General features: G+C 46.2%; 1 protein-coding gene across 10 annotated transcripts in view; it reads right to left on the reverse strand.

Annotated features, from left to right (window-relative positions):
- The window catches only part of PDE8B (phosphodiesterase 8B), a 303,711-nt gene that overhangs the window by 28,711 nt on the left and 260,449 nt on the right, over window positions 1-14,551 (reverse strand). For all 10 annotated transcript variants that reach the window (XM_077139368.1, XM_077139372.1, XM_077139365.1 and 7 more), the window contains 6 exons: window positions 11,886-11,962; window positions 10,005-10,169; window positions 7,247-7,292; window positions 6,712-6,847; window positions 5,578-5,776; window positions 1,564-1,781 (listed from right to left, as the gene is read on the reverse strand). In XM_077139368.1, coding sequence (XP_076995483.1) covers window positions 1,564-1,781; window positions 5,578-5,776; window positions 6,712-6,847; window positions 7,247-7,292; window positions 10,005-10,169; window positions 11,886-11,962 — 841 coding nt within the window. The remainder of the gene's footprint in view (window positions 1-1,563; window positions 1,782-5,577; window positions 5,777-6,711; window positions 6,848-7,246; window positions 7,293-10,004; window positions 10,170-11,885; window positions 11,963-14,551) is intronic.

The following is a 14,551-nucleotide window of genomic DNA, read 5'->3' on the forward strand; positions in this document are numbered from 1 at the left end:
GAAACTGCGCGCGGCTTGGGGAACTCACTGTTCCGGAGACTCGCAGGTGGTCCAGACTGGGGTACGCTGTGTGTGTGGTCACTGTCGTGGCTCCGGGAGCTGTTCTGTACTGTTTCTGGTTATTTAGTAGCTGCTCTGGAGGACGAATTAATCATCCAGACTGATGCTGAAGAATCATTGGACAGAATTCACCATCTTTGTTTTACAACCTTTAGAAAAGTTAACTCACGGTGGTGTGATGGTGGCTCCGTGACAGAATACTTGCGTGCCATGCCAGAGGCCCAGATTCAATTCCCAGTGCCTACTGAGAGCAGATGACTGATATTCTCCAGCATCACATCTCTGAGCAGCCTTCTCTGGGATGAATCCAGCATGACCCACTCTGCCTGAGTAAATTCTATAAATACATCTTTCAATTTCACTAACTCATTCCACGTGGCCCAAGTACTCCACAAGTTATGGGTGCCTCCTCCGTAGCCAAGAATTTTTATCCAGCAAAACTGTACTTCAAAAGTGAGGGGGAATTTAAAATTTTCACAAATAAACAAACAGTGAATTTGTTATCAAGAGACCTGCTCTGAAAGAAATACTAAAGGGAGTTCTGTCAGCTGAAAAAAAAGAGAGATTGAAGGAGAATATAAAAATGATGATTATCATTAAAGGCAATTATAAAAGGATAAAAAGAGAGAAAAAAAGCAAGACCTGACAAAAGCTAAGGGATAAAATGAAGGGCAGCTTTTTGTAATAACACTGAATGTTAATGGATTAAATTCCCCTATAAAGTGACACAGATTAGCAGAACGGATAAAAAAAAAAATATGATCCATCTGCTGTTTATAAGAGACTCACTCACTTTAGACCCAAAGATACAAATAGGTTCAAAGGAGTGGATGGAAAAAGATATTCTATACAAGCAATAACCACACAAAAAAGTAAGAGTAGCTATACTACTAACAGATAAAATAGATTTTAAAGGTAAAGCTCTTATAAGAGACAAAGAAGGACACTATATATTAATAAAAGGGATAATTCACCAAGAAGAAATAAGTCATAAATGTCTATGCACCCAGTCAAGAAGCTCCAATGGCAAACACTAGCAAAAGTGAAGGGAGCGACAGACATTTCTACGTTAACAGTGGGGGGCTTCAACACGCTGCTCTCTTCACTAGACAGAACAACTAGACATAGGATCAGTAAGTCAGCAGTGAACCTAAATAACATGGCATATGAATTAGACCTGACGGACATATACAGATAGCTGTGCCCCTAAACAGAAGGCTCTACAAACTTCTTAAGTGCTCACAGAACATTCTCCAGGAGAGATCATATACTGGGGCACCAGATAATAATTTTATAAAGAAAAATATGAAAGCCATCTGAAAAGTAACATTATGTTTATAAGGGCAGGGTTATTTTATCATCTGATACAATGGTATGACAGTTCTTATTTCCCCCTTCCAGTTCTTTCCCTCAAAATGAAGCTAAGTACTTTGAAAAGTTGGGAAAACTAAGTTCCCACTTAAGCTCCACACAGCCAAGCACAGGAGCCCAAGCACAACGAACCTGTCAATATTCTTGAAAATGTTGCACTTGCTGTCCTTGACTGTGAGCTGGAAGGCCAGGGCTGTGTGGTGACTCTCCAGGACAGCAGTGTCATTGTAGAGCACAGCAAGTTCACTGCCTGCATTGCACAGGAAAGAATTGGTCCTTCCGGGGTGGTCCACGTCGTGGACTGTGGCAGCAATCAGCGCTGCCACCTCATCCAGCTGATCCAGGCTTCCCTGGGGCGGACAAGAGGAAAGGTGGACACAGCTCACTGAGAAAGGCCTGACACACACATCCATCCCACCTACTGAGAGCGCTCGCCGAGATCTGTCACAATGTTCTCTTAACCAGATAAGCCTTCCCTGGTTTGTAGAAGTTGAGAGACGACCTAGGACAGATCATGTCACCTTGCTGGACTGTGAGTTATCTGGAATACAATGGAAATCTAAGCTACAGTTAAATAAATACCTCATTTTTTTCTGCAGCCCAATCACTCCAGCTTCCTTAAGGAAAGAATCCAAATGGACAGGTCTTTTGAATTCCCTGCTGGGTTGTTCTAATGCCATAACTCTCCTCCAAGAGCAGACACAACAGAAAGTGGCCTATGATCACATTTATTCCTTAACTGCCTACTTTTGAAAAGATTTTGAGAGTACTGGCAGTAAGTAGCACAGATACAACAAAACTCTTCACACAGAGGTAAAAGGATTAGAGTGAAGCAGTAAAAAAAAAAAAAAAGATCAAGGGAGAAGAGAATAATTTTATCAGGAAAACCTAGGCTAAGGGTATTCCTGCAGCTGAGAAGAAAGTTAACTCTGGGCTAGCGGGCAAAAAGGGAAGTCTTGTTTCTGGAGCTCTCATTATTATGTAGTAATAAAAGAATTCAAACCAGAGCATCAAAGGAGACAACATATCTTCTTAGCTTGTACAGCCTGCAGGAAGAAGTTATCGAGTGAGCTAGCTTTGTGGATTCATTCTGTTATCACGCACGGCGTGGCTGCTGGTGTCAGCTATGCCTGGTGCAGGAGCTAAACAGGCATGGACCCTGTGCTAATGGAATCACGATCTAGAGGAGGAAGCACAAACATGTTGAAAAACACAGAAATAGAAGCAATTTCCTGAGAGATTGCTAAGAAGGAACTCTTACAGATGCTTTGATCTTGTCTATAGTCCTGTCCAATAACCCTTCTGTGGGGATGAAAATGTTTTATATTTACACTGTCCAATATGGTACCCGCTCATCAGCTGTGACTACTGACCATTTAAACTGTGACAAGTGCCACAAAGGAAGTGAAATTCAAAGTTTTAAAATTTAATTTTAGCTAAATTTAAATAGCCACGTGTGGCTAACAGCTAGCATGCCGGACAGCACAAGGCTGGAGGAGGGTCAGGCTTACGGAAAAGCAGGGACTGGTCAGGCAAAAAGTGGCCAGAGAGAAAATTCCAGGAAGAAAGAACCGCGCATACAAAGCGCCTGAGGAAAAGAAAAGTGGTTTACTCTGGAAACTTAAGAGAGTCTTTGTGGCTGAAGGGTATTGAGGGGAAAGCGGTCCCTCAGTGAGGCCGGAGGGAGGGATGCGCGCACTGTGTGCATTTCCCAGAGCTGCCCCCGAGGCTGCGGACGGAGACCACAGACTGTGCTCTGGCCGGGAGACCAGAGGCCGCGCTGTGGCCGGGAGAGCACAGGCCGCCCGCCAGACAGGGCCGGACAGGAGGAGAGCACAGGCCGCGCGCCGGACAGGAGGAGGCACAGGCCGCGCGCCGGACAGGGGCCACAGGCAGGAACAGCCCAGGCCTGCCACGCTCCAGCGAGCAAGGAGGACTGGCCACGCCCACGGCTGTGGCTTCGGGCCGCGAGGGCTTTCCTGCAAGCCGGGTCTCTACCAGAGGGGGAAGCTCAACCCCCAGACGGCTGCGGGGAGTCCATCAGTGCAGTGAAGACCCACAGCCCAAACTCTAGACCTCCACTAGTGCTCCTGGAATACGTTCAATCGCTTGAAGTCCAGGGCCAATTTATTTTTAAACTCTTCAGTGAAACAGATTCAGGTAACTGGGGTAGAAAATACAAACATTTGATGAGGGGTGCCTTTCCTTCCGGCGTACACTGCTTCAAACCAAACAGCACTGAAGGTAGCGCTTTTTCAAAGGTACCAATAATGGGTCATGTCCTGTAGTTTTAGTGGGTGCTAAGTAATAACATACTAAGAAACGGGTGGAAGGCATGGAAAGAAGACTGGGCTGACTCACTAGCAGCTGAGAGAAGCAGGGTCCTTCCTGTGAGAGGGGTGAGCCATCTCTGGAAAAAATCTCTTCCCCCAACCTGCAGCTGGAGACTCCAAACCCATTCAAGTGCAGACCTCTTGCTACATAGTTCTTTTCTTTCTTTAACCAGCAGTAGATTTGGATCACACTGAGGCACACTGGCCAGAATGGGCTCCATTTCAGATTAGTCTTTCAAACAAATCCTTATCCAGAATAGAAAGTCACTTAAACCCAGAGAATAAAAAAAAAGAACACCGGCTGTGCTGCCCTCTCCACTTGCAGAGGTTCCAGGGGATCAGGGAAGAGGGGGAGAAGGACCGTGAACACTGAAGGGGAAGGGGAGCTCTGGCACATTATCTGTATGGCTGGGTTAATGATGGGGAGCTTTGCCATTGCGGATTTCAGCCTTGTAAGGAAATCAGGGATGATAGATGACTTGGGTTTTATTAGTCAGGGTTTGTTCCTATTGTTATTTGAGAAATTCAAACTCTGATGCATTAGCAGAATTCACAATTTAAAGAAAAATAGTTATTTGGGGAAGGGAGATAAAGTGACCAAGCAGTCTTCTCATGCATAGAGTCTATGTTTTCCTATATGGTTCTGCTCAAGTGAGACGCCCCTGTACTCAGGCTGCAGCAGCTGGAGATGCTTAGCTAATGAGCTGCTTCTGTCCCAGGTGGCAGGTGCGGCCCCAGCTGCGTGATGTCCTGTGTGGTGTAAAGTGCATGCAGGGACAGGAGCCTGCATCAGGCAGCTGCAAGTGTGCTTGCTCCTCAAAGAGAGGTGTTATGGAAACACAGCCTGGTGGTGCCTTTTTTAAAGGTAAAAGGCAAAAATCTTCAAAAGCATCATTCTTAGACTACATACTTTGCCTTCTTGCTGATGTGAGTGAATACCCAGGATAAGATTTTGGCAAAACTGAGAAGGATACAAGTTAGGCCTTTTCATCCCCACTCCCATTTAGGTGCCATTTCTGCCTCCTCCTACCTGCCCCATTATCACTCTTCTCATGTACCCAGGTCTTAATTCCTCATCAGTCCCTACTCTGAGAAGATGATTTAATGTGTGCATTTCAGTCTCTATATGGCACTTCTCCCAGGTGTACTGTATTTTAAGCTTTGTTTCTAATTGTAAGCAAAGGAATTACAAAACTCATTGTGCAAGTGAAGGGAGTTGGGAAGGAGGGAAAGCAGCATCTCGTCAGCTGTACCCAGAACTCTGTATAGAGCTGCCCTACATATCAGCATCCACACATGATGGTACTGGGCTCTGAGGAAGGACGGGACACAGAGTGCACTCAGAACTATGCAGAAGTCGTGCACATACAGATATACACATCCGCATATATACAACATATGCACACACACTTGTATGTATATCAGAAGACTCCACGGTGCACTGCTATCTGTATTCTAATATGCCATGGACAGGTTCTGATTCCAAAACTTAACCCCTAGACCAGGCAACCATCTGCACTAATAATGAAGTTCTATCCTCTAACCCAGTGTCACAGAGGGGTCACAGGTGCATGGATCAGCCATGCCTGTAAAGGAGCCCCTGCTATGACGTTATTAGGTTAGGAATTTGGGGAAGGGGAGGGAAGGGCTAAGAGAAAGGGCCATGTCTTTACAACACCAAAACCATCAGTTTGTTAGGCCACACATCTCTGTCAGATTGGTGGTATAACAGCTGTTTGTCTAATATATTTTAAGACTGAATCTTGGATCTCCAGTCCAGGCAAGTAACTAAATCATGATATCAGAATTCTACCTTCACTCTGTCCTTCCCCAGGAAGAAGGCGGTGGCGTGCAGGACGTCTGCGGCGTGGGTGGAGTTGTGGTAGGCGTTGGAGGGGTGGTAGTTCGCTTCAATCACTTGGAACCAGGCCCGAAGAGTGGTTTCAGGGCAGTTTAAAAATTCACATACTCCAAACCGGGAAAAGACCTTTAAGCCCAGGTAAACCAATGGCCTACAAAATAGGAAAATAAATGTTGGTTCATTGCATTCACTTGTCTAGAAACCACCTCCTTTGATGATACTGGGGAATGGAGGCATTTTTCTCCTGATGCTTACTACACAGGCACAGGGGCATAAAAACATCTTCTCCCCAAGCTGGGAAGAGAGAGAGCATCTCTTCTTCACTCACCACTGCTTCTCAACCAAGTGCCTCATACCAGTCAACCCAAATCATTTCTAGGTTGCTTCTAGGTCATGGGCCCTTTGGTAGCTCTGACAACCAAGAAAGGTCCCTGGATGTCCCTCTCTATCTTCACTTCTACTTAAACCCCACACTTCCTCTGTGAACCCTGAAAAAGTTACTGAGCCTAAGGACAAAAGGAACAGTCTGGGGGGAGTCTCAGCAAAGTTGCATCCCTTTAGAGTCACATTATTCATCTGCAGGGGAAAATCGTTCATATCCTAGAGACCAAAGGAAGAAACAGGCTTCTCCTGGTATATATGAGGACCCTAGAATTGATGAGCTATCTAATCTTTCCCCTGCCTTCATGCTGGACCAAGAGAAAAATCTAGTGGTTCTAAATAAGAGCTTGAAAATGCATTTTGTAAGGTGGGCATTCAATACTTTTGGAGCTGAAAATACTTAGATCTCCTGGCTCACTAGCACAAAGCAATGATCCAAGTAGATCTGAGAAGGAAACTCAGTGTTTCCTCAATCCTTGGTCATCAGGAGGCTGAGCCCGCATCTATCCACTAACACTCTTTCCATAAAGGAGCTATTCAGAGATACCATCTCTCTGCTTTCCTGATACTCTCCAATATGGCACAGAAAGCAGAAGCTGCAAGTCATCCCTTGGAAAGGACATGTCTCCCTCTAAGTTTCCAGATGTGAAAGTCTTGATTATAGCCATCAATCCTCCCCTGCCAGCAGTCAGAGAAGTCATATACCTTTTATGTGTAACAGTTTCCAATTCAAAGATGTTGAAGTCCCAGCTTTCCTCCTTATCCAGTAATTGGGCAATGCAAGGGGGCACATCGTTGACAGGCACTGGCATCGCGAGGTGGCTGTGACTCTGGTGCATGTCTGAGCAAACAGATGGGGCAGGTGCTGGTTAATGAGGGGACCTTAAGTGCCTCTGAGCTTTTGTCCTCTTCATGGTTGCTGCTACAAAGTCTTGAGCTTCCAAGAGTAAGGAGATTTTTATTTCAAGAACCTTCTCCTACATTACTAAACTTCAAGACTCCCAAATAGAAAAATAATGCAGTTTAACTGTTGAATTATATAGAAATGTGAGATTCTTATTCTGACAGTGCTCAGAGAGGTCATTTTAATATGAGGCCATTTTAATAGTTTCAAATGGAAGCCAGAGACAGGCTGCATCTCAAATGAGACTAACTGGAAGAAACACCAAGGCTCTCCCCAAACAGTCATCACAACACTAGGGCTGGGACACTGGTAACAAGCAGACAGGTGAAAACTTACTCTTGGTAAACACATACTCATTTCCTGACAGCCTTCGCAAGCCATCCTGAAATAAAGAAAGATGCTGTTAGAAGCAGAAGTATACCACATTTTATATTTCTTCATCATTATTCTCTTACTTCCTTCATTATCCAAAGAGATTTAAATTCAGAAGAACCCAATCACTTTGAAACTCCAATTGAAGCAAACTGAAAATCAAACCAGAAAAATACCAACAAGGCCAACAAAGGAGACATTCCCTTCCATGGGTATCAGCCACAGGAGGTGGAGAACTGAGAACAAAGTGTATTTACTTGCCTTCAGGTCTCACACCTAAGCCATGAATAGGGTGTGTTCTCACACCCGCTTTCTCGACTGCCACTTTGAAGCTGCATAAGTGAAATCCCAGAATTGATCTTGCCTTGGACACAGGTTACTTTAGACGGACCCCAGTGTTTTAGTTTCCTAGGACGTGCAAAGCAGATACCATGAAATGCACTGGCTTAAACAATGGGAATTCATTAGCTTACAGTTTGAGACTCAGAAAATGTCCAAATCAAGGCATCATCAAGGCGATGCTTTCTTCATGAAGACTGCTACCAGTGAGCCTCGGCTCTTCCACCACATGGTGGCATCTGCTGGTCTCTCCTTCGCTTCTGGGTTGTGCTGATTTCAGCTTCTTGCTTACATGGCTTGCTCACACTCTCTCTCTTTGTTCATCCTGTTTATAAAGGACTCTACTGAGAGGATTAAGACCCATCCTGAATGAGGTGGGTCACACTCTAACTGCAGTAACCTCATCAAAAGGTCCCACTTACAGGGGGTCCATTCCCACAGGAATGGATTACAGTTAAGCCATGTTCTTCTGAGGAATGTACAGCTTCGAACCACCACATTCACTCACACTACTAGGGACTATGTTATTCCTGTATTCTCCAATTCACATTTTGAGGAGCTGAAGCAATGGGCCACATTTTGGGGATGATCTCCTAAAGTAAAGTTGGGTGACAGGCCTGTCCAGCCGAGGAGGAGCTCTCCCAGGTGGGCAGGCAGTGGTGGGATGGATGGGGCCAGCAGGCACAGGACTCACCCTGCTGGCCCTGTGGCTCCCCAGCAACCTTGTTTTCAGCCAGGACCAGCCTGTCTGGAGACTTAAGATTTCTTAGCAGTCCTGGCTGGGGCCTGCCAACTGGGGTCAGGGGATGGGGTGGCAGGGGGATGAGGAGAGGGAAAGGCATTTCCAGCAGCCCTCTCCTTTAAAAAAGGGGAGGGGGAGAAGTTAATTTTTGACAGACATTCAACTGTATTTTCTGCTTTACCACATGAGCATTGCTGCTAGCCTGTAAAAGTTTCTGGTTCTTAGATCTTTAGAGAGACAACATAAGGGAGTGGCAGAATTCTGATGCTAGCTCTGCCACCTACTAAGCTCTTGAACCTGAACTAGTCCCAAATGTTCTTGAATCTCAGTTAACTTCCCTCCATCTTCTATCGCTGAGCACCTAACTACTGTGATCTCTGCTTAAGTCATTTGCAATTGCTTATTTGCCTGTCATGCCCAGAAAGTGTATACACTTTATATACTAAATTTTATATACTAAATTTTAAAGTAATATTAATGAAACTACATCTTGGATCTTTAGGCCAAGAGGTTAATTTTAAAAATCAAGTAAACATACAAGTAACAATGACTAAAACTATCCTGCTTCTAAGGCAGATATTACAAGGGAATCCTCTGACTTCTCTTTGCCTTTCTCTCTCCATTGTTCCAAAACCACACTAACGAGGTGGAACCTGCAGTGGGTCCCCACAGCATCATCTGGAGGTGAAATGAGGACGGAATGATGGGGGCTGGGAGAACCGGCTGCGGCTCTGTCCTGCTGCTCCCGACAGGCCCGCGGCGTCCTCTGGAAGCTGAAGTCCCCACTTACTGGGACAGGGCAACCAAGGTCACCCGGGGCAGGAAAGGAGGAGGCGGCCCTACAAACCACAGGCTCGCAGAGTCCTTCAGACACTGAGAATGATCCAAAAAGCATTCGGTGGCAGGGCTACACAGAAATCTTCAAGGTGAAACTCATGGATGACTGCAGGACATTCATCCAGAGAATTCTTCCACCTTCAGCTTCTGGTGAGCAGCACAAAGGAACGATGTGAATATTCTACTTTTTCTTCACATGCCCGTGTTTGGGGATTGCAGCCACCAGGTTACAGCCAAGCTCTGGGACAGGATGTGCCCCGCCCTAAGCGCATGCAAATAGTGCTTCTTGGGTTGCTGGCAGGGAGAGGCATCCCCTCCAGCCCCAGCTAGAACAGTTCTGCTCATTTTTGTCTGTTTATAACTGGAACTTCTGTCTGATTTCATTTAAAGAAAGGATTGTGCAGCTAAGATTTTAAAAACTACCACTGCAGTCTAAGTATGAGCCCTTTCATATATGGGTGAAGAGCCTGAGTCCAAGGGGCCCCCGCCATGGCCCTCGATCCAGAAGGTACCAGGTTGGGGGGAGGAGGGCAGGGGCCGTGCACGCCCCCAAACGGTGCACTTGGCCCTCAACCAACTGCTCATTCGCCACTTCCTGTGGCAGGAATCCTGAAGGGCCGCTCCCTACCGCTAGGATCAGGCAACCCGAGGAAAGGCCAGCGCAGGCGTCACTGGGACAACGCCACAAAGGCGATGCACAACTTTCAGAGACAGGGCCAGACCGGCCTCCCAGGGAGCGAGCTCCCAACGCCCCTGCAGACTGCCCGCCCCCGCCCCCCCCCCACCTCAGGCCCACGCACTCACGGCCATCAGCCCTCCCACGAGGTCGCTGGCGTGGGGGTCCTCGTCTTTGGTGCCCAGCTGAGGGGAGTACAGTTCTGTGGTCCGCAGAATCTCCAAAACTCTGTCCAGGGCTTCCGCTACCGTGACGGGGCTGTTTTCTTGGGCTGCGTTGATGATATTTATGACCTGACGAAGTGAAGAGAGAAGGATAAATGTGAGAGTGGTATGAGCTCCATCCCAAAAATAGGATGTATGCTCAGAATCCAAAAGAAAGTAGATGCTAGCACACCTCACTGTTCAAAATGGCCAAGCTGTCACCCGCCACTCCCTTCTGCCCGCAGGCGCGTTTCCCTTGGCGACACTTTTCTCAGTGTCCTCTGCCGACTCCTGGAATCCTCAGAGATCCGTTTCGGTCCTCCTCTCCCTCTACAGTCCTCCCACAGATGCGCTCTTCCATCTCCAAGACTCAGACACAATCTACCTGCCTCCAGGCTGCGCCCCAGGCCTGAGCTCTCCTTTGAGCTCCGGACACCTGCACGCATGGCCCGCAGGCTTAGGTTGGAGTATCTCACTGTCATGTCCAACACTAACCCCTGCTCCTAACCCCCTTCCCAAAGCAGGCACACAAAGTCCATTTACTAAGGCTGCAGTGACAGAGTACCACAAACTGGGCAGGGTAAAGCGGCAGAAGCTTACTGCCTCACAAATCCGGAGGCTAGAAGTCTGAGGCCAACGGGGAAGAGACTTGCCCCACCTCCGGTGCTTGCCAGCCACCACGGGCTGCAGTCCCTGTCTCAGGGGCCACGCGGCACTCTCCGCCTGAGAGGACACACTCCCCCCTTCTTACAGGGACACCAGTCGTGTTGGGTTGAGCGCCCACACTGCTCTGGTATGATCTCACTTCAGCTGACGTCTATTCCACTGATAACGTCATCTTCACAGGTTCTGGGGGTAGGACTTCAACATATCTTTCTTTGGGGGGGTGGAGTGGGGGGACATGACACAACTTATCCTCTGGTTTCCACACTGCAGTAAAAAGCACTTCTACCCACTTACTGTTAAAGTCAAAATCCTGGGAGGCCCTTGGTGACACATCACCTTCTCTCACCCCTCTCCCTACCCTGACCATATAATTCAGTTCCAAGTCCTATTGATTCTACCCTTAAATATTTCCTGATCTATTAATATCTCTCTACTTCCACTGTTACAATTCTAGTCTAGAATTTTAGTTTAGACAATTTCTTGCTTAAACTTCTGAAAAAGCCTCCTAACTGGCTTCTTCCCTTTTATTCTTGCCACCTCTAATCTAGTCTGGCAGCTGGATTTTCTTTTTAATATATATACCTGAGTATGTCACTCCCCTACTTCGAAGTCTTCAGTGGTTTTGTTGCAAATAAACAAAAATACAGATGCCTTCCTATGGCCCACTGGCTGGAATGAACTGAGCCCTGTTCAACCCAATGTCACTTCCTTCTCCTCTTGGCTCTCTAAACCTCAGCTTTCTTTTGGGTCTTCAAATGCTCCAATCCCCCCTTCCCATATCAGTGTGTTTTTTACTTGCTATTTCTGCTGCTTGAAATCCTCTTTCTCACTCTTCTAACATCTTTTCATGCTTCTACTCTTACCTTAAACATTACTTCCTCTACAGAGAAACTTTCCCTAACGAGTCCCTCCCACCCTGCCTAAAGTGCGGCCCTACTCCAGCGATCCCGCTTACAACCCCGCCGTTTCCTTCACAGCACTTACTGCAGCTCACACCTATGTGGGCATGGAGGCATGTGTGTGTCTGTCTGTTAAACCTCTGTCTCCTCTGGCAGATGTGTTTCCCTCTTAACTGACCCTCCACCTCGTGCAACGCACCCTGTGTGCCGCGTGAGGGTGGGAGCAGCAGCGGCCTCTCACCTTTGTGATGGGTGCCTCGATGGTCATGGAGTGGATCCGTGCCATGGACGGGTAGCGGCGGTTCTGGAGGCTTGGTGCTGGAGAGAGGGAAAAAGGTTTTATCTGGTTCTGGTGGCTCAGCGTGACCAAGTGCAGCAAAGGAGCCCCTTCTCGGGAATACCCCCTATACCCTGAAAAGCAATGAATTCACCCGTCTCTTAATCCTAAAAGGCAGACAGCTCAGCCATGACTTACCTGAGACCAGAAAGGGTAGTCTGGTCTGAAACTTTGGTGGCAGGAGGGATTTATGAGTCCCAGGTCCACAAAGGGACATCCAACGGCCTAATGATCCCCAGGGTTCACCTGCCCATAATCTCAAAAGCCCACCTTGGGCAGTTCTCATCACTTTCAGTGCTAAGGTATTGGCCATGCAACTGGAGAACTGTGCAATGTGGAAGGGTAGCCACGGTACGTGGTCGGGGAGAGGGTGAGGACAGGCTACTCTCAACGTGAATCAGGGCCAGTTACTCCCCTTTCCTGAGCCTTCTGGTTAACACCTGAACCTTTGGTGGCTCTAGCTCTTATCCTTAGAAGCATTCATTTAAAAAGTAATTTTAATTTTATATTTTTGAATCTTTAATGCTAATGTGTGGTTCAAATCTCAAAAGTAGAAGTTTTACTTTAAAAGCCCATTCTCATCAGCTCTTCCTCCTACTCCCTGTAAGTCAGGCAGAAGAGATGGAACTTCCATTCTACAGACAGGGTGACTTAATCCAGCCTGGATTACAGAGCCTACCTGCTGCTCGGCCACCCTCCGGCCTTCTCTTGCTGCCAGTGCAGTTGGAATTGTGACCTCTCCTACGTCCACAACCTCCACTTCTCCCACACTTTGGACAGATGATGATCCAGCCTCAAACTCTACTCCCAAAACTGAGCTAGTCCAATCCATCTAATTCCTCATCCATTATCCTTTCTATCTAAATTTTTCTATCTCAACATATTTTAATCCATATTCTCATTTTTTACTGTGGTGATCTATAAATCATGTACACATTTATCATAAAATTTGCCATTTTAACCATTTTCAAGTGTACAATTCAGTGGCATTATAGCACTGTTGTGCTACCATCACCAGCTTCCATTACTGAAATGGTTTCATCCATTCCTGTGAGCGTAGACCCACGGTAGGTGGGAACTTCTGATAAGATTATTTCAATTGAGAGCCAACCCACCTCATTCAAGATGGGTCTTAATCCTCTTACTGGAGTAGTTTTTAGAGGAAAAAAGACACACAGAGAAGCTGAGAAATGAAGGCACTGAAGTAGAAAGAGGAAGCAACGAAGCCTGGGAGAGAAGGACCAGCAGCTATCGCCATGTGCCTTAGTATCTGATAGGAGCCCAAGCTCGTCAGTACCTGGTCTTCAGAGCCCAGTTATCACCCTACTGATACCTTAATTTGGACATTTTTCATGACCTCAGAACTATAAAGTTGTAAGTTAATAAATTTCCGTTGTTAAAAGCCTATCCATTTCTGGTATATTGTATTTCAATAGCTTTAGCAAACTAAAAAATATTTTATCTGTCCTTTCATGGCTAATTTTCCTTACTCGTAATGTTTTCAAAACTCATTTGCTTTGTAGAATATATCAGAAATTCATTGCTTTTTATGGCTGAACAGTATTCCACTGTGCATATATAATACCCTTTGTTTATCCATACATGTGTCTGGACACTTGGGTTGCTTCCACCTTTTGACTACTGTGAATAAGGCTGCTATGTACATTATGTACCAGTATCAGTTTGAGTCCCTGCTCTTGACTGGGGGCGGGGGGTATACTTAAGAGTGGAATTGCCAGGTTATATGATAATGTTATGTTTAACTTTTTGAAGAAATTCCAAACTGTTTTCCATATCCTTTATTTTACATTCTTGGCCTCAACCTCTCCCTGCCCTGTGGAACTCTGCTCTCTAAATTATTCATCTTGTCTCCAGTGTCCTTTTCAGCCTCATAACTCAGGTTTCCCATTTTGACCTGAAGGACAATCCTTCACCAGACTTTCTTGTTTATTCCCTTAAGATACTAACCATCCCCTCCTAATCTCTTTACAATCTGTCCTCCCATTTGCAAAATAAAAACTAGATGAACAAGCAAAATCCATTAGTGCATTTTCAGCCTGTAAGCTCTCTGATCTCTGCAGCATTTAATACCATCTCCTTTCTCCTGATACCATCTTGATCTTGGTTCCTGAGACATGGACCTCACAGGCTCGTGCCCCAGCTCTTCACAGTTCCTGTCACCGCCTCTCTCACTGAGGATGCACCCTCAGGGCTTGGACTTACACTCTTCATCCTTTTATTCTATGTGCGCGTGCACACATACACACACATGTGCGCACATGCACGCGCGCACACACACACAAACACATGCACACGCGCACACACACACACTTTAGGATGTTACTTTGCTCTCACAGCTTCAACTGTCATTCTGAGGACTCCTAAGTCTACATCTTTAGCCCTAAGTACCAGTCTTGGATTTTAGCTTCCTAGGCCTATATCTCCATAAAAAATAAAATTCATCAACTTCTCTTCAACCTCTAACCTAGCCTTACCTTGAGACTTTTTCCTATTTCTGTAAATATTATTTGTAATTTCCCAGGTACCTAGGAATGCACTTTTAGAGTCAT

Source organism: Tamandua tetradactyla, chromosome 21, assembly GCF_023851605.1.
Source record: "Tamandua tetradactyla isolate mTamTet1 chromosome 21, mTamTet1.pri, whole genome shotgun sequence".
NCBI lineage: Eukaryota > Metazoa > Chordata > Mammalia > Pilosa > Myrmecophagidae > Tamandua > Tamandua tetradactyla.